Source organism: Hydra vulgaris, chromosome 12, assembly GCF_038396675.1.
Source record: "Hydra vulgaris chromosome 12, alternate assembly HydraT2T_AEP".
Classification (NCBI taxonomy): Eukaryota; Metazoa; Cnidaria; class Hydrozoa; order Anthoathecata; family Hydridae; genus Hydra; species Hydra vulgaris.
Window position 1 is genome coordinate 72,040,597 of NC_088931.1, and position 26,910 is coordinate 72,067,506.

The following is a 26,910-nucleotide window of genomic DNA, read 5'->3' on the forward strand; positions in this document are numbered from 1 at the left end:
AAACTCAATTACATCATGTTTCCAGATTCCAAAATTGCAAGCAAGCAATCTACAGCAAGAACAAAAGCAATTACTTTAATTAAAAATCTATTAGCGTCTCATTCCGTAAAGATAACTAAGCAAGGATTACAAAAGGTTCCTTTTTATGGAATTTCTACAGATTCAAGTAACTACAAATACATAAAGATGTTTCCAATACTCATCCATTATTTCATGGAATGTGATGGCATAAAAGTAAAAACTCATTGAGTTACAAACCTTGCCTAATGAAACCGCCGATACAACAACATGAGATACATTGAAAATTATAATATTCCAGCAAAAGGCTTGGTGGCATTTGGGGCTGATAATACTAAGACTAATTTTGGAGGAACGGAATGAATAATGTGTTTTATAAATTAAAAGAAACATTGTCTGCAAATATTGAAGGAGCGGTAGTGGTGTAGTGGTAAAGCGCTCGCTTCATAAGCGAGAGGTTCCGAGTCCGATCCCCACCACGTCCCTGGTAGTACCGCGCTCAACTTGTTTCTACGCGCAGCGGCCTTGTTCGTCAAGGTTCGTGTTTCGGAGTTATAGAGTTGAGAGAGGGTTATAACCACTATTAAGTAGCCTCCTCATCTGTAGTGGCCTTCTCAGCCTTGAGGAGGTGAATAACAAAAGAAAAAAAAAAAAAAAAAAGAGTTAGTTGTCCTGCACACATTATTCATTATACAGCTTTTACTGCCGCCGATGTCTTGTTGATTGATATAGAATCAATAGTTTTAAAATTTTATAAATTTTTTTCAATATACTCAGTAAGGAATGGAAAACTTAAATATTTCTGCAAGTCCGCTGAGTTAACATATAGCAACATACTATCACATTCAAGAAGTAGGTGGTTATCTCACTTTCCAGCAAATGAAAGAATATTAAAGTTGTGGGAACCATTAAAAGATTTTTTCTTGAAAGAAGAAAATCCCCCAAAAGCAATAATTGATTTTTTCAAAAATCCATTATCAGAAGTATACACTTTATTTGTACACAGTCAGATGTGTTTGTTTGAAAAACAAATTAGGAAACTCGAAAAATCTATTATAACTGTTATTGAAGTAAAAAATATTTTGGAGGACTTGAAAAAACTGAAAGATTAAGTAATAAGTTTTTAGGTATTCAAACAAGCCAAGCGTACAATAAATTAAAAAAATATAATAAAATTACTATAACACAAGAAGAAGAATTTGAAAATAATGTAGATAATTTTTTCAACGTTGGAATTAATTATTTGGCAAAATGGTCAGTTCCAATAGCCAAGTATGATGTTTTTTTGTGGATGCTTCTTAACGAAGTACCCAAATGGGAAAACGTTGCAAAAACCATTACATATTTCAGTGAAAAGGGTATATTTTTTACGGATTCTATTTATGAGGAAGTTGTATATATGAAATCTTTTATTGAAAGAGAACTGTGTGAAGAATGGAAAATGAAAGATGTGCATGATAAATGGTTGCACTTTATATAGACTGAAGAGACGGAAAGAAAAGGTAATCTATAAAAATGTGCCAATACTTGTTCGCCATTCCACCGCATAATGCGCATGTTGAATGCGTGTTATCATTAATTCAAACTCAATGGACAGATGAGCGTAATTCGCTAATAAATATTATGTTGTGAAGTTTACAATTATGTTAAAGAGATAAAAGAGAACAACTGAAAAATATGATTGGTCAAAATAGAGCAATAATGAAGTCAGGGAAAAGTCAAGGTGAGTAAAGAATATTTGTAATAAAATGTTTTGATAAGTGGGTGCGCAGTTAGGTTATGTTTGGTTATTTAAATTTATTTAAATTGCTAATTAGTTTATAGTTTTTTTAGCTTTAGTACGTTGCCCACAAAAAAAAGAAAATTTTTGTTGACCAAAATATTCCAAAATGAATTATCATTGGAATAACAGTTTTGTCGTTGGAATACCAATGATCAATCGCATTGGGATAACAGTTTTGTCGTTGGAGTACCAATGATCAATCGCATTTTTATTTTTTCAATAATAAAACCATGTTTATTAATAGAAGTTTATTTGAATGTGTTGTTGTTGTTATTTTTTTTGTTTTAGAGGAGGAAGGAGGGAGAGAGGGTAGTGCAACATTTATGGCAGCTCTATTATACATGGGCGCCCGCAGGATTTTTCGATGTTTCAGATAGGACACTTTAACGGATAGTGCAAACTCCAAACTTAGGGGTCGTCCATAAATTACGTCACGCAATTTATGACCGTTTTTGACCCACCTCATTCATCCAGTCACAGTATGTTTATATCTATGCTAAATAAGGAGACCCCGCGAAAATTTGGGATGGCGGAGGCCTGGGAACAAAAAAGCTCTAAAACGCTTCACCCTCTTCTGCTCAAACGTCAAGGCATTGATGTTGTAAAAATTTTAACTTTACTATCTTGTTTATTTTAAGTTTTTAAGTTTACAATCTTATAATAACTTAAGTTTAATTTATCGACAAATTTTAAGTTTCGTAGAAAAATATTGTAAATTACAGGTTATAACCATGCAAAGTTTACAAACTCCTCATTTAGGGGGAGGGTCGGAAAAATTTGCATGGTCACAACTTTTCTAATTTACAATATTTTTTTAATGAAATTTAAAATCTGTCGATTTTAAAATAAGTTTGAATTTAGTTTAAGATAGTAAAGTCAAAATTTTTACAACATCAGTGCCCTGACGTTTGGGCAAAACACCATCACTAGAGGAGGGTGAAAGAGAACTTTTTTTAGTTAATCTTACTGAATAAACACTTTTAAAACATTTCAACACAAAAACTCCAAAAAAAAAATAGTTCAAGTAAATGCGGTATGTGGTGTAGTGGTGTAGTGGTAAAGCGCTCGCTTTATAAGCGAGAGGTTCCTAGATCGATCCCCACCACGTCCCAGGTAGTACCGCGCTCAACTTGTTTCTCGGCGCAGCGACCTTGTTTGTCAAGGTTCGTGTTTCGGAGTTATAGAGTTAAGAGAGGGTTATAACCACTATTAAGTAGCCTCCTCATCTGTAGTGGCCTTCTCGGCCTTGGAGAGGTGAATAACAAAAAAAAAAAAAAAAAAAATTGGTTTGTATTTATTAGAAAAGGTTTCTTATATTATATACGACTCTGTATATAACGTTACGTATGTGGATTTTTTGCATTTGCATATAACATGTTTGTTAATATATATATATATATATATATATATATATATGTATATATATATATATATATATATATATATATATATATATATATATATATATATATATATATATATATATATATATATATATATATATATATATGCACACCCGCCGCTTGAACCCAATCGAAAAGTGCTAATTAATTGCAATAGGTATAAGAGATTTATAAAATGGTTTGTTTTTGCTACGGGCAGTTTTTTTTTGCCTCCACAAAAGCACCTTCTGGAGTAGCAAGAAGTATTAAATTTTATTAAATCTTTATTAAGTTTCAACCCATAATTATTTTTTTCAGGCCATCCGCAGCTTATTAGGACTAATTACCTGAACACTTTAATAACATAAGTATCTATCATAACATATGCGCGACAAGTTTCTACCTGTGTTTTTTAATGTTTTTAGAAACTTTAAGCTAATTCAAAAAATTCTCTTTTTTCGTTTGTTATAGTATATATCTTTATATATGTCATGTATATAATATCAATAGAAATTCAAAAATGATTTGTTTTTTATTTTAAAAAAATTGAATGTGACTTTAAAAAAAAGTGCAAATGTAAGAACTTGAACTACGGCGACGCACTTCATAAACGCTACAAGTTAACTACTTTGACTACTATAGTGTATTGTTCGAGATATGTTTCATCACTGTTTAATAAATAAAAGACTTTTCAAAACGGCAAATAAATGCAATAAATCAAAATTAAGGAAATTTTGACGCAATGCAACTTTAAAAAAACAATTCAAAAGTAAAACTGTAAAACTTGATATACGTTTACATAAATGTATATAAGTATAATAAGATATAACTTGATATAAAGTTTACATAAGTAAGATATTGGCATACACTTTCGTTCACATTTTCTTATAAAAAACAAGAAAGAAAAAGTGCTACAACTCTTTCTTGCCACTTTAATTGCAATGGCTGCCAAAAGTTCCGTTTCAAACACGCATGAATGGGCACTAATATTAAGTTCAGCATTGTTATATAGATACGAGTGACAATAGTGACAGGAATAGTGTCGCATAATTTTGATTGTCGCAAAGTTTTATAGTCGCAAATTGATTGTCGAAAATATAAAAAAGGAATAGTGTCGCAAATTAATTTAATGAATAGTGTTAAAGATAGAACAAAAATAAAAAAATAATAATAACTATAAATGTGTGTTTAGATAACATGTTTGATATCATACTTAAATAGCCTACTGCCAGGACTTCAGCACATTCACCAACTATTTTATAGCCTGCTGCCGCAAAGGATTTCTGCTACAAGATTGAGGTTTTGTGGTTTGGTAGCAATCTTTTCTTTTATTATTCTTTGTTTTTTTCTTCTTTTTTATGTAAAAGCCGTATGCTATAAAGATAAGCAAAACGAGTAAGCACTTGCTGAAATTAACTATTTACGACACTATTCCGTTTTTACAATTTGTGACATTACTCCTTATTTACTGTTTTCGACACTATTCATTAAATTCATTTGCGACACCATTCCTTTTTTTTGTTTTCGATATTATTCATTAAATTTATTTGCGACGCTTTTCCTTTTTTTTTGCGACATTAGGCCTTTTTAATGTAATTAACATTATACCGAAGTTCATTTATCGACACTATTCCGAAGAAGTCCGTTTTAGATAACTGCTTCTTCAATGTTTTTAACACTTCTTCAAGATAAACACCGATAAGAAGGTCTTTACCTACAGTCGATTGGCTCTTCTCGGCTTTCACGTTTCTGAGTTAAGATATTTCGATTTTAAAAATTTTTTGCGCACGATCCCAAGATGATTACTCATCAGTAGACAATTTACGGTCATCCTCCCAAATCCACCCACAAAAGATCCATTATTGGAAATATCAAGATATCTTCGAGATAAGCAATAGTTTTGTCGCACAACTGAAACCAATTGTTTTGAATGATCCTAAAGACTGCATTGGGTCCGTGGTATTTATTGAACTCATCCTTGTGGCTGTTACTGATATATATATATATATATATATATATATATATATATATATATATATATATATATATATATATATATATATATATATATATATATATATATATATATATATATATATATATATATACATATACATATATTTATGTATGTATATACATACATAAATATGAAACGTAAATAAAAGTTAAAATAAAAATCTTAATACCATGAAAACTAGATCAAGAACGTTACAAAAAATAAATTGCTGCACAGAATAGTTATGTGTAGAGTTTAAAGACTCCTACAAACCCTCTCTCTCTCTCTTCACCCCTCCCCCCCACTCCCCCAAATTATGATATGAAATGTTTTGTCTACTGAAGCATGACTTTTTAGTCTTCAAATTAAAATATTTATTTTTGCGCAGAAAAAAAAGTGCAAGTACTCCTCACACGATATAGTTGTATTTTCCGTATTTACATATTATTATTGTGTGCAAATAGACTAAATCGTAGCTTTGTTATTATCTAAATAAGAATTTAAATTATTTCGTGTTATGACGGGAAATATATGCACAATTTAAAAAATTAAATGGATAAAGATAAGGTGCTTTTTCTTCAATTGATTGTATATATTTTCGGTAATGCATGGGGATGTGGTCAAACAAAGTTTAATCATTCTAGAGGTGTAATACATAGTCCAGATCATTTTATCAATTCCACGTGTACATACGAAATAGATGTTTCATCAGAGTCTCGATTGGTTCGTCTTAATTGGGATAAATTTGCAATGGATGCGACCATGCCTTATTGTTTAGATGGAGACCATGTTGAAGTTTTTATTGGGTATAAGTTTACTCCAATTTTATAACAACAATAATCATAATATAAATATATATATATATATATATATATATATATATATATATATATATATATATATATATATATATATATATATATATAAATTATGTTAGTGTATTTTACAAATAGAGTGGTCAATGTTCTTAAAGAACAGAGCAATAATAAATTAGTAAAAACAATTATCTAATTTTTATTTTTCTTCAACATAATGTTTCACCATCAGTAGGTTCATCAGGAAGAATGTCTAAACATCAAAGAATTAATGTTTAGAGATTCTTGCTAATAAACCTACTGATGATGAAACATGCTGTTGAAGACAAATAAAAAATAGATAATTGTTTTTACTAATTTATATATATATATATATATATATATATATATATATATATATATATATATATATATATATATATATATATAATACACATTTACATAAGTATAAACTATTAGAATAAAGCGTAAAAATAACAATATAACATTTAGCTATTTTTTTTCATTTATTTTTAAAACATAAATGAAAATGTAGGTGTGCACTGACCTTATACCTTTTTAGAACTTTAATTTTAAAATGCCAACTTATACTGAGAATAATTAAATAAGGAAATCTTTTCTTTGCATTAATAAATGTTCTTTATATCAAGATTTTACCTGTCCAAACTTAAACCCTCAATCAATGTATATACTAAAACCTTCACAGATCCCTATTTCAGTATGACATTATGACATCAAAAATTATGTTTTATGCATGGCTAATTATGCAGTACCCTCAGTCAATGTACTGAAATTTCATATATAGCTAAGTACATAAAGGAAATTTTTATCCACTAGAGTATTTAGGTGTTCCTGGCCTAACATGTTTTGTGCACTTTAAGTTTTAAAATGCCAATTTTAATCTAGATTAAAATTAATGTTTTTATCATCTGTTTAACATCTGTAAAGCTTTTTTGGCAACTCTATTATTTGGTAATTTAATGTTATATATATAATTTAAAACATTTTCAGTGAATTTTTAAGTACATTTTTTTACAACCTAATATTTTTTTATTGAGTTTTTTATTCTTAGTTATTAAAATGTGTTTTTATTTTTAGTTATTAACATTTGTTTTTTAGATGTAATTCTAGTAAGACATCTGTATCTCGCTTTTGTACACGCAATATGAAAACATTGCCACATACTATATATGCAATAGATGGTTGCATAACAATTGAGTTCAGAAGTAATAGAGGTCTCACTTCTAACTTCTTCTCTGCCAGTTATGAAACATTTACTATTGATACATCTTCGCTATACAGTACAGGGTGTTCTAGGTATTGTTGTTGTTGTTGCTTTGTTTTAAAAAAAAATTAGTTGTTAATTAACTTATTTTACTAATTAGTTGTTTAGTAATGCAATATAAATTTTTAAGTTTATGTTAGACAAAATCAAAAATAAATAAGGTATTGGGATTTAAAAAAAAAGGCAGTATATAAAGAGATTATATATTTAGTACATTGTCAATGTATTTTTTTGCATTTATGATGTCTGATGCATATAGAATGAAGCATGGCTAAATGTGAATTAATATATGTGAAACTGTTTAACTTTGACTAATTTTTATTTAGCCTAAGGTCTTATTACAAATACTAGATAACTTGGAGGCTTGTTTGACATTACCAAATTTATCTTGTAGATAGCTAATATGCTAAATAGCTAGCAATTGAACTGTAGCTAGATTGTTAGTGTCATATTTTAAAGTTTATATATATTTGCACAATTTTACTTATATTTATATAGCAGCTCTTTTGATGACAGAAAGCGAGGATAGCTCTGGTGCTACAGAGTATAGCTCTGGTGCTATCAAGGATAACTCTGGTGCTCTTTTTATGATTTCCAACAGCTTTATAACTATTGTGTTTTCCTTGAGATTTTATTTTTAGATTTTCCAAGTTAAAAAGATACTCTGGAACAATTTTAAGTCCACTTTGGCCCAAACCATATAGTTTGTATAGATTTCCGTACTCAAATGATTGTGAATGGGATATAGAAGCTGGCAGTAAAAAAGTAATAAAGCTAAATTTTATGCATTTTGATATTTACAACACGGATTCTACTGGAGTTTGTCACAATGATAGGGTTATTGTAAAAGGTAATTTTATATTTATATATGGATAATTCTATTTGGTAATTCTATTCTAAAAGGTAATTTTATATTTATATATGGATAAATCTATTGTGGTGGCAAATTTTTGAAACAGAATAACAAGTAGGAATAGGCATATATATATGCACAATAAAACGTTGGCATATAGAGATTTAAAAAAATTTAAATTGAAGTTTTTTTATAAATTTCTAATCTATAAATATATGGCAAATCTGTTTTATCTTTGTTTTGTTGTTATTCATTGATTAAGGAATTCATTGAGTATTTCTAAGCAAAATTGTAAATGATTTTTAATTATATAACAGTATATAGCAGGGCTTGTGATGAAGAAAATTGTCAAGCGTGTTATATTGCACTCGTAAAATTAGAATATGTTATCATCAAGTGTGATTATGTGCGCTCGAGATAACATCAGCAAGCGCGATCATGAAAATTGCTGAAGGCGATGCTCATAAAAAGCTTTTTATTTTTTTTTATCTTTTTTTATTTTTTCCATAATTCTTTCGACAAAAAAAGTTTGAATTAGTATCACACTCATAAAACTACTTCAACTAAGTAGATTTTTATACTTCCAAACTTCTTGTATATTGTCAGATGGTGATTTTATTTTTAACTATTTATGTTATAAAAAAATAATATCAAACAAAAATGCAACTTCTTATTGATTTAGTATTCAAATATAATTTAGCGACTTAGTTTTGCTTCATTGTTTTGATATTTTAAAATGTTATGATGTAAACTTAATTAACGGTTAATGGTTTTTATATTTCTTGATATTTTTTATTCAAATTAATTATTTAATTTTTTTCTAAAATTTCTTTTTTAAATTGCGTTTTTTTTATCTTAAAAAAATAACACAAAAATAATCTGAAAATCTTCTTTTTTTAAAACTATTCATTATAAGTTAAATAACAGATTTTCCCCTCAACTGTTGTCAACGGTGTTTCCTCTTCTACATTGTCAAAACTGAATGCAGCTAATTCATCAGTCATGTCTTCATCAGCACTGTCTATTTCATCATCATCATCAAAAATTTGATATGTAATCAATATTGTTGCTGTTGTCATATAGTCAACTGGATCATCATCAACTTGAACCACTCGTCCCTTATTCAAAAAAATTTCTTTTGCTCGCTTTTTAATCAGGATTATTTCTTCTTTTGACCAGCTTCCATCTTTCCTAATATCATAATGCTATCATTTAGAGTCGTGATTCATAGATAAACGTTGATCTGATAATATGCTAGTTACTGTGCTAAACATTCGCTCCACGCTTGAGTTTGATCCGGAAATTGCGAAGATAATCGATATAACTTTTAATAAATTAGGAAACTTTGACTTTTTGTACAAGAACGTCGACCTCCAAATTTCTCTTGTTTGGCGATTGCGTACCATTGCTTCAAGATTGGTTCTTGAATGAATCAAAAATAGTTTCCATTCTTGGAAAACTAACTTTTTATTAAAATTGGATTGTTCCAATGGTGTTTTAAAATGCATGGACAAAAACTTTATTTCATCCAAGCCAAACTCTTTGTTGTCAGTCCAGTTCTGCGGGTCGATGAGCCGCATGGCGTGATAAATCTCAGACTCTTCCTTTATGCTTGTGAATCTGCTGTTTAATGTATTTATAAGTCTGGGTATAACCTTTCTCTTAATATTTCTGACTAAGAATAATGTTTGATCTACGTCAACCAAAGTCATATCTAAGTTTACTATTATATACTTTCTATTACTGGGGTGTTTTTGTTTGTTGCCAGCTTTACTAAACTGACAAGATAGTGTTTCAGGTAAGTTATGTTTGCCCTCAATAACCATGTAACGTGATACATAGCTATCTAAAAATTCTAAATCTGTATCAATATCTTCGAGCTTCAATTCCAGTTCTAAATTTGTTCTGTTGATTGTAGCTAGAATATCATGCGGCAACAGATTATTTGCTTCAAATACTTTTGATGCTGGCACAATGAGCTCTAGCAAATCATGATAAACGGCACCAGTGCAAAGAAAGTTATATGATTTGAATTTCTTTAGTAACCCTTGAACCTTTGCTCTTGTAGTTATAGGGTTTTTCTGTTCATTTACGTAGTTCTCGTAGGCCACTATATAAGCTGGCCAGGACTCCAATAAATTCTTAAAAGCTCTTATATAATGGCCAACAAACCTCGTTCCTGTTAGTTTTGGTAGAGTGTAATGCGTAGTACCTAAAATATCTAATCTAGTTTAATATTTAAAAATTGAATAGTTTACATTTATCTAAGAAAAATCCCAGATAATGTAAGAAAGGTAATCTTGTAATGTGTTTTCACTATGAGCCAAGTTCTTGGAAAATAAAATGATAAACTAAAATATAAATTATGGCCACAACGTTTTACCGCAAACTTTGCGGTAAACTTTACCTAAAGCTGCAGATGCATTTATTACTTCTTGTTTTATTTTCCCCGAGTTTCGAAGCAGATAAAAATTTGCATTGTAAAATTCATCAACTTTTTTTAATTTAGAGATCTCAGAAAAAACCACTTTAACTGCCAGTTCAACTCTGTGGTTGATACAATGAACTGGAAGTAGCCATTCCCTATCTGTCTTAATTTGTGCTATGACACCGCGATATTTTCCAAAGTTTACAATTACACCATCGGATGTTATACTGACTAATTTATTTTTGTAATCATTGGAGTCTAGTTTAAGTTCCCCGGTTTCAAAAATGTTATTGATTCCCTTGACAATGGAGTCTGCTTCTCCTCCGCTAAACCTATCAATATCAACTAGATCCAGAACCATATAAAAAGGAGAACCACATCTTTCAATTCTTGCCAAAACTAACGCTTTTTCTTTCTTTGTTTTTCGCGCTTGGCTAGCATCGCACAAAGTTGAGAAGAATTGAGCTTCTTTCAGGATATTGGGACATTATTCACGCACAGCCATCGCAGTGCATTTTACGAATTCACGCCCGCTAGCGCCATTTTTGTTACGTTTGATCATTTTAACACCATTGATCTAACAGCTCTTGACCTAAACATTTTTCGTAAATGGTGTATTATATTTTTCGATTTAAAGTTAAATTTACAATAGATTAGTAAAATTTACAAAGTTGGAAACATATGAACCAACTATTTTTATTTGAATCAACTATTCAATACTTTATCTAATATATTTAAAATAGTCAACATATCGATACTTACAATAACAGCAAAGTTTTTGTGCGGCATAGTTGGCAGAAGTGCCATTTCATAGGCACAGTTTACAAGTCTTATATACGCGTCATCCGATAAAACTTTTAACAAAGACGATATTGACGCTTGTATCTAAGAAACAAAAGACTATCACAATTACAAAAGCACACTGTTTCCTCAAACTTTTACTTTATGCAGTACCAATCTTAATTGAATCATAGTTTAAAACTTTTTCTATAATATATTTTATAAACATCGATTTCATTTAGTCTTTTTAAAAGAAAAAACATTTGAGCTTTTTTAACTAATGTTAAGTACACTTTCTTTTTTTTATAAGAAACCAATCAAACGGTTAGTACTAAAAAGTTTCTTATTTTAAGGATACTTTTTTCTAAATCTAGTACTAAAAGTTTCTTAAAAGTTTCTTTAATTTCAAGTTTTTATTTTTCATTTGTAATCAAATTGAATTCTATTTGATTGCGCGTGCAAATTAAGTTCTCATTCAAACTGCCGATCTCCATTGAAGACAAAGTTAACTTCGAGTAATATTGATGAGATGTTTAGGTGAAAAATGAGGAAATATTCATCGAACTTATAAATAAGTTTCTTATTGAAAAGTTACTTAGTACTAAAAGTTTCTAAAGATTTTGAGGCTCCTAGTACTAGTTTCTTATAAACTGGTTTCTTATAAAAAAAAATGTGAAATCGTTTTCGACTTTTTTTAATGTTACAGTTGAATGAATAATAAAAAAAAGTTAACGAACTTTAATTAAAGCATTGTAAATGTCATTAGTATAAATGCTAGTTTCATCTGCATCATTAAAAAAATAATTTTGAAAAAAAAAAAGAACACTGTTGTTTGAAAAAAAGTTTCTTAAGTTTTTTTAGGTTTAATTTTCTTTTGTTGACAAATTATTTTCAGGTTATTATTTTTTTTTTGACTTTCTCTTAGTTTCGTTTAATTTTTTCAGCGCGTTTTAGAAATAATTAAATATCAAAATTTAACATAAACATCATCAAGCATTTGCAAATGTGTAAATGCTTGATGGCCAAATCATCAAAACAAAATATATTAATGGTGTACGATCACACGACTTCCTGATCAAGCCTGCAACAAACGATGCTTTAGCACAGTTTAAAATTAAGATATTAGAATCTGGTAAATAAGAATAAAAAATCTTTATTTCAAAGGTAATAATTTATTAATTACCTTTGAGGATTTTGTATTTTGTATTCCATCGGTTGACGTAACACATCGCTCATTTGAGGGTTTCTCGCTCTCACACCTTATTGCAGTAAGGTGAGAAGATGTTTCAAAATGTCTTTGAATTGTGTGGATCGACACAATTCAAAGACATTTTTTCAAACAAAGTTCGTCCCATCGATAAACCGTAAAGCACATTGTCGTATTAAACCTTTACAACCTTGTAATACCGCTTCTCTATTTCTTGAACAAACTTTGCAGTAAATTTCAATAACGTATGTAGTTCCGTTGGTAATTTTAGTTCTAAAGCCTATTATCTCTTCAACTTTCCATTTAATAAATGTTGACATCATTGCTTTGTTTCCTTTTCGAATGTCCTTGATTGCAAACATTCTAAACAACAGAATCGTTTTAAATTTGAGTTAAAATAAATAATAGTTAATAAAAAAGCTATACTATGAACAAAAAATAATTTTAAATGTATATATATAAAAAAACATCAAATTATTGATTACTTCAACACTGTGTTTCACCATCAGTAGGTTCATCAGGAAGAATCCTGATGAACCTACTGATGGTGAAACACAGTGTTGAAGTAATCAAAAATTAGATAAGTGTTTTTACTAATTTAATTTATTATTGCTATGCAGATGTGTATATATATATATATATATATATATATATATATATATATATATATATATATATATATATATATATATATATATATATATATATATATATATATATATATATATAATTGTTTATAGTATAATAATGACATATATACAAGTATAATACTGACAGTATTAACCAAAACAAAACAAACTTTTGCATATAATAAATATTCATATATAAAATACAAAATTAATCAAAATGAAATAAAAACATAAATAATGTCCTAATCCAAAAAATGCAAGACTTAGCTCATAGACCAGCATTTGGATAGTTATCGTGTATGAAACAAACTGCATTCATTCGAAATGGTGCCAAGGAGGATCTCTTTCCATTCAAAATTAAACCAGTCGTGCTAAAAAGGCATTCAACAGGTACACTGCTGATGCTCAATGCAAGATAAACCTGAAACAATAGAAACTATGTAAAATAAGCAACATTAAACTTCAGAAAAAAACTATTTTTGCTGTTATTTTTGTCACTAGTATTAGTTTAATGTCAAAAATAAAATTATCTTCTACCTTGGCTATGGATGCTAGAATAGGGAACTTTTCTGCATTATTTTTCCAAAACAGCAAGGCTGGTGATTGATTATCACAAATGGTAAGATAAAGATTTTTTTCAGCTTGCAACCCATTGCTATTCTCTAATATTGCTCCAGAGTTTAGTGAAGATTTTGCAGTTTCCTGTAATAAAGTCAGTCTAAGTTTTTTAAAATCCTGAGTTTTTAAAGTCCTGAGAGCTGCGTTTGAGCTTTTACTATTTTGATTATTGTCAATGTATGACGCAGAGAAGTTAATCTTTTTATCGGTTCCTATTTGTGGTAAAATGTTTGAACCAAATAAAGAAGTTTTTATTTTGTTCTAGCTGTTTTTTAACAAAATTTCACATTTTTCCTTCGTCAAAACAACATCACGAATTGCAGGATCAAAACAACACGCTAATTCAACTAAATTAGTAACAACTAACCGTTTCTCAATTAATTTTCTAACTAACTTTTTATATTGATTTATCGCAGAAGAATCTGTGACTAGAACAATGCAACAATTTTTAATTTTAGTTACCATGAGTGGAAGGCAAGACAAATTTGGTGTTCCCTCGCTAACAAGTAGAGTCAGTTCTCGAAATGGAGATAAAAAATTGCGCAGTTCTTGCAGAAGTTCTAAATCTTCAGGAAGAAAACATAAATCATACTTTCCAATTTTTTTTAACACTGTATCAACATGAGTTTTTAGATCTAAGATAGATTCAATCATTTCCAAGGTACTATTCCATCTTGTTGGGACACTATTTTTTAAAGAACTGTGCTCATGACTTTTTATGACATTATTTTTAGCTTGTATGTCAAAATCTAGAAGTGAATGCTCTTCAGAATACTCTTCAAGTGAACTCTCATCAGCTTGACTAACAGATTTAGTTAGCTGTGTTTGTGGAAGAATGCTTACATTTTCAGTTTCAATTTCAAAATCAAGAATTCGATCCTCTTCATCAGCTGTTAGCTCGTCAACATGAATTGTAATTCTTTTGAACAACTTCTCGTCTTTCACAGTTTCAATTTCATTCGATAGCATATTTCCCTTAAAATGTAAGGCTTTTATTACTTCTTTGCATTTGCTTACTAGTAAAGTTAATTCTGGAATTTTTTTTAAGCTATCCGAGGTTAAAAGCAGATGAATTCCATGTGCGGTGCATGTTATACGTTCATGGCCTAATAGCTTTGATAATTTTTTCATATTAGCTGCACCATCAGTTGTGTTAAATAATAAAAAATGCTTATCTTGAGGTAAAAATTCTTTTAAAACAGTTTTAACAAATTGATAAAGTTGCTCAGAAGTGTGCGACTCCACTGGCTGAACAGCCAATGTGAAAATTTTAAATCTCTAATCATGCACAACACTTAAACGAATTCCAAAATAAGGTAAACGATTACGCTTGTCAGTCCAACCATTCATCATCAAAGTTCCACTTACACATGATTGTAGAACTTCTAAGACTCTTTGTTTAACAGAAGTATAAACATTTTTTAGGGCAGATCCAGATATACAGTCAGATGATGGAGGCTGAAACGCTGTATTTTTTGAACAAAAACTTTTAAAGTTCTTTCTTCCCAGATCTTTCAACTGAACTAAGTGGCTTAAGATCTAAACATATTAACAGACAAAGATCTCTGTTGAATTCAAATTGACTTTGTGCTGGTTTATTATTTTGTACAGTGCGGACCCAATTAGTAATTTTAGAACTAACTGGTTGCTCAAAAGTCTTTCCATGTTTAAAAACAGCATGGTTTAGATGGTTACCAGAAGATGTCATTGTTGAAGTAACATATACCTTTGATAATCGACCTTCATTGACACGTGATTGCTCTTCGAAACAGTATCTGCAATACAACTGATTATTAAATAAATAATTTTGATTAATTTGGTTTCTTGAATCTTTCAAGATTAGTTGACCCATGAAGTCCCATGCTTTGGATGTAGAAGCCCTAGATTTGCTGTTGGACACAGGAATCCATCTCAGATCCTTGAGCAAGCAAATTGTTCCAGTTTTTTTTTCAATTAAAAAAAATTTATTTACTCGCACTCTATCTGTATATATATATATATATATATATATATATATATATATATATATATATATATATATATATATATATATATAATTTATTTACTCGTTCACGAACTGTATATATATATATATATATATATATATATATATATATATATATATATATATATATATATATAACACAAACAATACTGATAATTTGGACCTTTAGAATGATTGTTTCTGTTCATTTTAAAATTTAAATTGCGCAGATGACAACTTTTCTTTTCTTTTATGATAAACATTGACTACTGTTTTCGGACTGCAAGAGACTTTTTTTTATAGCGCGAAAATTAAGGTATTCGAACATACGGTATATTAACACGAGACTCATGGAATTCCACGGTTAAACCAAAAACTATATTACGAAGCGATTGGTGATAGGTGATATGATAAAATTAAAAAAAAAATTGGACATAAACTAATTTAACGATTCAAATCAATTAACTAACTATGATTTTAACGGCTGGCTATGGCGACTTATTTTCATGGCTGGCGAAGGCATTTTTCATAGCTGGCTAAAAATAAAGCAGTGCTTGGCGACGGCTAGCGGCTAATGGCGGTGGCTTGCGGGTCTACGTGTTACTCGTCATTCAATTAAGTGTCATCCTTTTTCTGTGACTGTTCCTAAGTGCTCCAAAAACGCTTATTCGTCTAGTTTTTTTCCTAGAACATCAGTTCTTTGGAATTCGCTTCCTTCATCTTGCTTTCCTAATTCATATAATTTGCAATCTTTTAAGTCGTCCGTCAATCGTTATCTTGCTCTACAATCTTCATCTTTTCTCTTTCAGTAACTTCCAACTTTAATTAGTGGCTGCTTGCAGCCTTGTTGGAAGCGAAGATGTTTTAAAAAAAAAACAAAAAAAACTTCGTGTTTCCACGTGCACATTCCATTATTGAAATTAGTGACTATTAACAACTTCAAACTGCTTGTTCATTACGTTAGTGCAAAAGACAACGACATAGTGCTTTTTATATTTTATATCAGTGCTTTGATAATAGAATATCTTTAACAAAAAATCTTTTTTAAATATTTTATGAAAATAAAAAAATAATCCGAACTATTGGACGAGCGTTATTTTATACGCTTGTTATAAGCTGAATGAGCATTGTTTATCGCGCCTAGAACGTTTGAAAATACCGTTTACTGGCGCGTTTTACGAGCGGAGCGCGATCGTGCTCGCTTCATCACAAGCCCTGATATAGATAACAATAGAGATATACTCCTAGAAATTAAAACTCAATTTCGAGATATACACCTAAAAGTCAATTTTTTTTCAGCCAATCGTTTAGATAATTAGCAATAATTTTGATCTTCCTATATTTATGAATGGTAATGTACTCGATAAGTCATCTACCCTTCATCTTCTAGAATTAACTCTTACTTCCAATCTTTCTTGGAAACCATATATCAAATCCATTGCAAAATTAGCATCTGCTAAGGTTGCATCTCTTTATCGAGCTTGACACTTCCTTACTCCGGATTCTATTCTCTATCTCTATAAATCTCAAATCTGTCCTTGTATGGAATACTGTTGCCATATCTGGGGCAGATCTTTTAATGATGCCCTTTCTCTTTTTGACAAGGTGCAAAAACACATTGTAAACATAGTTGGAACTGCTCTTGCAGCTAACCTCCAACCATTATCGCATCGTCATAATGTTGCTTCTATTTCTCTTTTCTACAAATACTATAATGGGCACTGCTCTAAAGAGCTAGCGTCTCTTGTGCTATCAACTAAAATTCATTCTCGTGTTACTCGTCATTCAATTAAGTCTCATCCTTTTTCTGTGACTATTCCTAAGTGCTCTAAAAACTTTTATTTGTCAATTTTTTTTTTCTAGAACATCAGTTCTTTGGAATTCGCTTCCTTCATCTTGCTTTCCTAATTCATATAATTTGCAATCTTTTAAGTCATCTGTCAATCGTTATCTTGCTCTACATCTTTTCTCTTCCAGTAACTTCCAACTCTAATAGTGGTTGAAATTTAATTCAAAGATTTAAAATTTTATTTTATCTTTAAAGATTATATCCATATAAAAAATTAATTAAAGCTGATTAAAGCAAGCTGATTAATGCAATTTTTTCAACAACAACAAAAAAAAAATGGTATCAATAAACAAAATTTAAATTTAAAATATAAATCAAATTATATTATACACTTCAATAGTTATAAACATGTTTTACACCATATATTTATACAATTATAACAGAAACCTATATATATTTATATAACTAAACTTAACTCAATATCCTAAAACTAAGGAGGTGCTTTGGTTTTAGGTGGTGAAATAAAGTTTAAATGGCTATTTAGCAGATGGTGTCTACTTTCATAGGTATTTATGTTGAATGCTCTAATTAGGTCAGTTTTTGGCAAAGCAATGTTTTGCCAATTTCATAAGTATGTTTAATGTACTTATGAAATGAGTATTAAAAAATTTAGGGTTTAAAGCTTATCATTGCGCTGTCCCTAATGTATAAAGTTTTTAGATTATGAATGAATGTAAAAATATTTAAATATTCCCCGTGTTGTTTAGACTAAAATTTAGATTTCAGATTTCACTTTCTAATTATATTGAACTTAATTTTTTCATTACTCAAAAAAATTTGATAATTTCTAATTTTTGTATTCTTTTTTATTATGTCTTATTACCAATCCTGGTTATGCTTGATAGCCAAAGTTGGAGTTTATCTGAAAACTCTATAATGCAGTTAGCTTTTTAACTAGACAAATGTAAATTCAGTTTGTATGCATATATGTAGTTTGATGATCTTGTTATAAATTTATCACTTTCAATATTAATGTAGGTAAAAAATCTGATAAAACTTCTCAAAAAGAAAAATGGGGATTTTGTGGAAGAAAACCACCGTTCTCTATAACAACTGCTTATTATAAAGTTGATGTTGAAATGAAACTGTCTTCCTATACTAAGTCTTATGCAAGTCGAGGTTTTGTGGTTGGCTTTGTAGCATATAAAGATGGTAACCATTTTTATTGTTAGTTTAAAAAAAATTTTAAACAGAAAATCATTTTGGAAAATTTTTCTTTTTTACTTTTTACTATTATGGTTATTTTAATTGTTTCATAGTAAAGATACCATTTTTATTTATTGTCATTAAAAACAAAGATAGCTAAATTAATTGCCTACTTATTCTAGAATACACCTATTGAACTTTTTAATGCACCATTATGAAACTGTAAGGGTTTGGAAAAAGAGGGCTTACAATAGAGAGACATACGACAACAATTTGCCAACCTCAATCTTTAGATGTTTTAATTAATGTCTTCATTACACTTGATTAAAAGATTCCGATATGATGTTTGTACTTTGTTTTCTTAAGTTAAAATCTGATATGTCTCTCTATTGTAAGCCCTCTTTTTCCATCCAATCTGAAAAAAAATTAAAAAGCCACAGATTTTAACTTAAGTTAAAATCTGGGGCTTTTTAATTATTATTGTTATTTATAATTATTTAAAATCTGGGGCTTTATAATTATTATTGCCGAACTCATTTTTCCTGATTCCAAGGGTTTATATATATATATATATATATATATATATATATATATATATATATATATATATATATATATATATATATATATATATTAGGGGGATAACTAAAAAGCGCATTTCATTTTTTTGGAAATGTCATAGCAGCAAAAGATGAACTTTAACTTGTATTAGCTTAAAATAATGATACTTTTTTCCAAATCAAAAAAAAACTCCCCCACCAGTGCAGATGAAAATTTGGTCCCAGCTAAAAATGCAAAAAATTCAAGTTTTATAGTAGGGCCAAGGTCACTAAACAAATTTCAAAAATACCATGAGAGTTATTTTTGTAGCTTGATCTATCTACTTTTAGATTATGTTTTGTTTTTTGGTAAAAATGATGGGAAGAGTTGATCTTAACCATTTGCAATAATGTGTATATTTGAGAGTGGGGGGGGGGGGGGCTTTTAATTTAAAAATATTTCTACAATTAATATAGCTTCATGTCTATTTTTTTACAGCTTAATTGTATTGAAATAGGAGGTTGTCTCATGGTAAAATGATTTACCATGCGCCTATTATTAGGTAAAGAAAATACTGACTAATATATAAAATGTTTACTACATTATAGTAAAATGCTTATAAATTTACAATTCAGTCCAAATTTAAATTGACTTAAAAATATAGTAATATGTTTTTATTTATAAAAATATCAATATATAAATGTTTTTAGTTACAATATCTTTAATGAATTCTTTGACTTTTAATATGCCATTTAGAGACAAGAATGTTGACTTAAAAAGGAATAGAAAGAATTTAAACTAGCACAAAACCATAAAGGCAAAAAATTTGGTTTTAAAAGAGGAAGATTTAATAAAAAATAAAAAAGTTCATCATCTTGAAAGATAAAATACAAATTTTAAGAAGTAGACAAGAAGATGTAAATTTTCTTAATGATCAGAAAAGATTTCATGTTCAAAAAATGTCGCGCAAAAAAAATTTTGCAAAATAGAGTGAAGTAAGAAAAAAATTTAAAGGTTATAAGAGTCAATTAGGAAGCAAACAAAGGTTGGTTAGCAAAAAATTTGAGAAGACAATAAAATGTTTAGATACTTGCAATAATGAAGATAATAAGATAGTCAGTATCTCCAGCCTTTTAGAAAAATTTAAAAAGTATATTATTCCTATTTTTATTCATTATCTGTAAAGTAATTACATAAATTAGCTCTTCAATTAGCTCAAACAGAAAAGTCTGCAAGTTATATAACAATCAAAGATTTTTTGGACCTGAAAACTGATTTTTCTTTGATTTGTTAAAAATGACATTACTTTAAAACAGAATGGCTGAAAACCAGTTCATTGAACTTGAATTTATTGCGGCTTTGTACTATGTGTATTTTATATACTTATTTCCAGATTATAAAAGATTTAAAAAAAAGTAAAGTGGATGGAGAAGTAAACTTAATGAAACAAAAGTAGATGGAGAAGTAAACTTTTAGAAACAAAAGCAGATGGAGAAGTAAACTTAATGGTTATAGTTTATCATTGTTTAAAATTTAAAACAATTGATAAAAAGTCTTGGGTAAAAACCATAAAACAGTCTTTTTTTAGATAAAAAATGTACAATTACAAAAATGTTTTATATTTAAAGTAAATAGTTAAAGCCCCCCCCCCCTACTCTCAAATATACGCATGATTGCATATGGTTAAGATCAACTCTTCCCATCATTTTTACCAAAAAACAAAACATGATCTAAAAGTAGATAGATCAAGCTACAAAAATAACATGGTATTATTTGAAATTTTGTTAAGTGACTCTGTCGCTATCTTATTTCCGAAAAAATGAAATGTGCTTTTTAGTCATACCCCCAATATACATACATACATACAAAACTAAATTAAAAAAACAATATTAATAAATTTCACTAAGACACATCAAGGTTAATTTTATCTCCAACTATGCCTTATGGGGTCCTCACAACAAAATCACACCACACCTGGTAACAACCATTTGTACCATGTATTCATTGGGTTTATTAGTGACAAAAAATTATAGTACTTACCAAGCTTTTTTAATTTAATTCTACGTTCAATGATACCTTGTGAGCTTTAAAAACAGTTACAATAGTTTTCAACACATTTTCAATAGCGATACTAACTTTCATTTTAATTTTGACCTTTTGTTTTTTTGGTTGTTTTATATTCTTAGCTGGCATATTTTATATTGAAATTTACTATTAAACTTGTAAAAAAATCAATGCACAATAAAGAGGCAGAAATTGTCAATGCTTGGCAAGTCAACTGGTGGCATATCACTTCTGTCAAAACTTCACTAATAAAGTCTTGTTTTAGCTTTGGAAATGCAATAAACAGAGTAATTGTTGGGATAAAGAATAAACCTATTCCAAAATGACATAACTCACATTTTCTCAATTTGTGTATTAAGCAAAACTTTTGTTATTATAAAAAATCATAAAGGTTTTTGAGAAATCAAAGATAATTTTATGGTTTCTCAGAAAACACAAAAAATAAATATCTAAAATGTCATAAAATGGATCTGACTTAAAAAAATCTATTAAAACCTTGATACTCCAAAAATATGGACAATGAAAAAATTATTTTTAACAAGGCTTTGAGAACAGCTGGCTTTTCTAAACAACCAAAGTGTGGTGACTTTTGATCGAATACTAGAATGTATGGTGACATTAAGTTCATTATTAATACTGAGATAGTATCATTCAGTTAGTAACACTGAATAACATTTTGATTAGATCCTAGTTTCATATAAATGCGTATTTAGTTTCATATAAATGCACAATGTATTCAAGTGGTATTAAAATGCCTATTATAATTAATTGAAATTATTAATTTATTTTATAATTACCCAATAACACATATGTGTGTATCAGTTGAGTAGCAAAAAAATAGGCCCTCCCACAAAATTTTAATACGGGCCCTTAAATTACTTCTTTTCTAACCCCCTCTCCCTTCCCCCTCCTAGACAAAATTTATGCATGAAATCAAAAACCTTGTTTTTAAATACAATTTTAACTTAATGAAATAGAAACCAGTATGTTACACTATGTAAGTCTAATAAGTATAAGTTCTTCAACACCTTTTAATTTAACTGAGCTGCTATTTCTGCTTCAATAACTATTATGTTTAGTGCAGACAAAATAATTTGTGCAATTGTTGTCATTAAATATCTTTTAATTCTTTTTAATGTGTTTAAGGATCTTTTTACAGTTGCTAGGCTAATGGTCATGTCAATGGTCATAGCATAAGTGCTGGGGTTATATTTGTGAATGAGAAACTTATATCACAGTATGTTATTGTGGACACGGGTAAAATGCAAAAATACAGAAATTTTCAATGTGCTAAATGCGGGAATAAAGTGCAGAAAATTTCTCGTAACTCTAACCTTATCGCTGCCCCAACCCAAACACTTAGTCAATGGTTGTAAATTCAATCTTCTTAGTCTTTTGCAGCATTGAAAATGTCTCAAGCTGGAAGCCGATTTTGTTGCTTTGCGTTGAACAAATTCAATCAAAGTTTTATCAGTTTTTAAATAAGAAGCCCAGTAGACACTGTATATTTGTATATTAACTCTTCATATAACTTGAGAGCCATATTTTCAACAATGAAAATGAATGTCTTTTTGCATACCAAGAATTTGTAAGTACTTAGAGACAACTGTTTAAATATGAGTGCGCTATTTGGCGTTAGGTGAAAAAATGACTCCTAAATCATACTCTTTAGTAGAGCTTTTTAGGGATTAATTTATTATATCTTTTTATTTTGTTTGCCATTTATTCAAAAATTGAATTTTGTTTGCCATGTTATTATCGTTAATGGGCTTAAAGATTTCGTTCTTAACAAGTGTTTCAATGATTTTTTATATGCTTTTTTTGCTTCAAGTATTTCAGCTTTTACAGAATGATTGATAAGATTGTAATTTGTTTTAAGTTCATTTTTCTTCCATTTAGTTAAACAGTTTATAAACCAAGTGGATTTTTTTCTCAGATAAGGTTTTTAATATGTGGAGTAACCCAAGGATCATACTTTCACTTTGTTTTATTAACCTTAGGAATAAATTATTCGCAAACAGTAGGATTTTTAAAATTAATAAATTGAACAGCGGTTTTATGTAGATTGAGGCAATAAAGTTCAATGTTAAATTGTAATCACTTTTTTTGTAGCTAAACAGTTGAGATTCACTTTTGGAAAACGGTTTTGAAACTAAGATTCTTCAAGTTACACTTTAGTGACTCTTAATGTTATTTCCTAATATAGCATTAGGAAATAAGTTTAAAATATAATTACTGCTGTAGGTAAATAACAAGTTTAACTATGATTTGAGCAACCATATGGTGTCTGAAAGTAGGAAATGTAATATGTTGTTTAAAGAGGCTGTTTTAGTAAATATTCCAGAAATCATATTAGGCAGAGTTGTTTGGGTTAAAAGATTTAATACCATTAATACCACTTTATAATTGAGAAGTTAAAACTACAGACAATGAAGCAGAAATCATAAGACCTCCTAATATGAGCTATGGGCTATTCGGAAGGATTCAGCAATATATTTTGTTTAATTAGCATGATTTGGTTTATAATAATAAAATATTTAGATAAGTATGTTCAACTTTTACAGATACCCAAACTTGTTCGAGAAAACTTTTATAGAACTTTTTAACTTCATTTGAGTTAATCATGTCAATAGATAAATACATCCCCACCTCAACGTCTGCCTTAGCAATTTTTTTTTTAAAGTGAGTTATTGTTTTAGTACAATAGCTTTATAATTGTACTTTGCTTTAAAAACGTTACGACATTATTTTTGCCATTTAAAAAAATTGTGTAATATTTTATTATTTATGAGTTAATGCAGTTTGTTTTTTATTTTTTAGATATAATTAAAAAAAAAGTTGCTCACTATTTGAAGTATTAGTCAAGATTATTATTAAAGCTAAAAAATAGTCTGAAAAAGAGTTTGTAATTCTTAATTACATACCGTAGATTTCCCTAATTCCAAACAAAATCGCACTTAAAGTTAAATAACTCTGCTTGCTTTTTGAATTTCAAATTAATGTTTTTAAATAAATAAACTGGAACCTAAATTGAATTGAAACTAATACGAAATTGCATTCGGTTGTAAAAACCGTTTGCAACTCTTCCATAATGTCATATTTAAATTAAAAAAATTCTTCTAAGAACTAAGATTCTTCAAGTTACACTTTAGTGACTCTTAATGTTATTTCCTAATATAGCATTAGGAAATAAGTTTAAAATATAATTACTGCTGTAGGTAAATAACAAGTTTAACTATGATTTGAGCAACCATATGGTGTCTGAAAGTAGGAAATGTAATATGTTGTTTAAAGAGGCTGTTTTAGTAAATATTCCAGAAATCATATTAGGCAGAGTTGTTTGGGTTAAAAGATTTAATACCATTAATACCACTTTATAATTGAGAAGTTAAAACTACAGACAATGAAGCAGAAATCATAAGACCTCCTAATATGAGCTATGGGCTATTCGGAAGGATTCAGCAATATATTTTGTTTAATTAGCATGATTTGGTTTATAATAATAAAATATTTAGATAAGTATGTTCAACTTTTACAGATACCCAAACTTGTTCGAGAAAACTTTTATAGAACTTTTTAACTTCATTTGAGTTAATCATGTCAATAGATAAATACATCCCCACCTCAACGTCTGCCTTAGCAATTTTTTTTTTAAAGTGAGTTATTGTTTTAGTACAATAGCTTTATAATTGTACTTTGCTTTAAAAACGTTACGACATTATTTTTGCCATTTAAAAAAATTGTGTAATATTTTATTATTTATGAGTTAATGCAGTTTGTTTTTTATTTTTTAGATATAATTAAAAAAAAAGTTGCTCACTATTTGAAGTATTAGTCAAGATTATTATTAAAGCTAAAAAATAGTCTGAAAAAGAGTTTGTAATTCTTAATTACATACCGTAGATTTCCCTAATTCCAAACAAAATCGCACTTAAAGTTAAATAACTCTGCTTGCTTTTTGAATTTCAAATTAATGTTTTTAAATAAATAAACTGGAACCTAAATTGAATTGAAACTAATACGAAATTGCATTCGGTTGTAAAAACCGTTTGCAACTCTTCCATAATGTCATATTTAAATTAAAAAAATGGCATTACAAAAATCTGTGCAAATCACACATGTGAAGGTATGAACTTTAAACATTAAATGTATATATTGTTTAACATTAAATGTATATATTGTTAAACATATATTTATATTGTTGAAATAATTGCTTTTGTTGCTTTAGTATTCATTTATTACAAATTTTTTTAAAGATCAAGTAGACACAAAGGTAGCAGTGAAAAGGGAACGTGTTTTTGTAATTATTGGTATTTTGGTTTCTATTTCAATATCTGCTTATTTTGGTTATTATTTGTATAAAAGAAGAGAAGCTGTTTTCTCTCTAACCGTAAATCAAGGTTTTGTTCCAATACCAAATAACTACCAAAACTCTAATACATATCCGCAAGAGAATATGTATCCACAACCACAGGTATACCCAAATCAAACAGCATATTCACAACAGCAGTTGTATTCGCAACAGCAGTATCAAAGTGGTTATCCGTCATTTCAAGGAGGTTACACATCACAATATGCTGGTGCTCAGGAGATTAACCAATCTAACATGTATATTTATAATCATCCAAACCAAGGTATATAAATTATTTTTTAAATATTTAGTTTAAATTTTCTAAATGATTTGTAATTTTTATAAACAAATATCGGTTTGTAAATTTAGGATTCCGTGAACCTCGACCTCCGCCTCCATATCAAAATGGTTTTTAGCAATTGCTCTATCAACCACAGTAATTGTTTTTTTAAATATATTATTTGTTGGAAACAAACAATTACTTGACACTAAAAAATGTGACAGTTTGTTTTATTTATTCTATATTTATTCTTTGTTTTGTATTGTTCTTAAAAAGAAAATCTTTATATTTGTAAATATACATTTTAAACTGTATGTATTTTTAATAATTTATTTAAAAAAAAATCTTCAATCGTTGTGAACATTAGATAACGATAAAAATATTTTTTTCTTTTAAAACCTTTTTCCATACAAACGCCTCCACCTTAGCAAGTGTATAACTGCGTATTGTATGATAGGGGGAGGGGGTGGGAAGCTGTTTGGTACAGCAGCTTCTAAAAGCGCTAAAAACTCGATTAAACTTGTAAAATTAAAGAGCCTAATTTTTTGGCCTTATCTTTATAAGGTCATTTGACAAATATTTTTAGGCTGTTTTTCACAATATGATGTATAAAAATGAGATTTTTATATTCAAATTTCTTTATTCATTTTTTATGCGATATTTTAATGGTTGCATGTGAAAATTATTGTGGCTTTAAGGTCATTTTATTTGCCTGTTTATTTAAATTTTTCGAAAAAAAAGTAATGCATATATATTATATATATATAAGAATTTTCTAAAATTACGTTAAGAAAACGTCTATGCGATGATTTTGCGGTTGGTCACTTTTGTAAAAGTTGAACTTTCGATTAAAAAAAATCTTTTTGAAATTCCATTTTTGTTTGGTAAGTTCAAAATGATTT

General features: G+C 28.6%; 1 protein-coding gene across 1 annotated transcript; it reads left to right on the forward strand.

The window, feature by feature from the left end:
- The first annotated feature begins 5,541 nt into the window (after window positions 1–5,541).
- LOC101239052 (bone morphogenetic protein 1) lies at window positions 5,542–26,388 on the forward strand. The gene is made up of 6 exons (XM_065814330.1): window positions 5,542–5,985; window positions 7,114–7,311; window positions 7,921–8,129; window positions 18,606–18,779; window positions 25,634–26,011; window positions 26,098–26,388. Exons 1-6 carry the CDS (start codon window positions 5,732–5,734, stop codon window positions 26,142–26,144), a joined length of 1,260 nt encoding a protein of 419 aa, XP_065670402.1. The 5' UTR covers window positions 5,542–5,731; the 3' UTR covers window positions 26,145–26,388.
- Window positions 26,389–26,910: the final 522 nt, after the last annotated feature.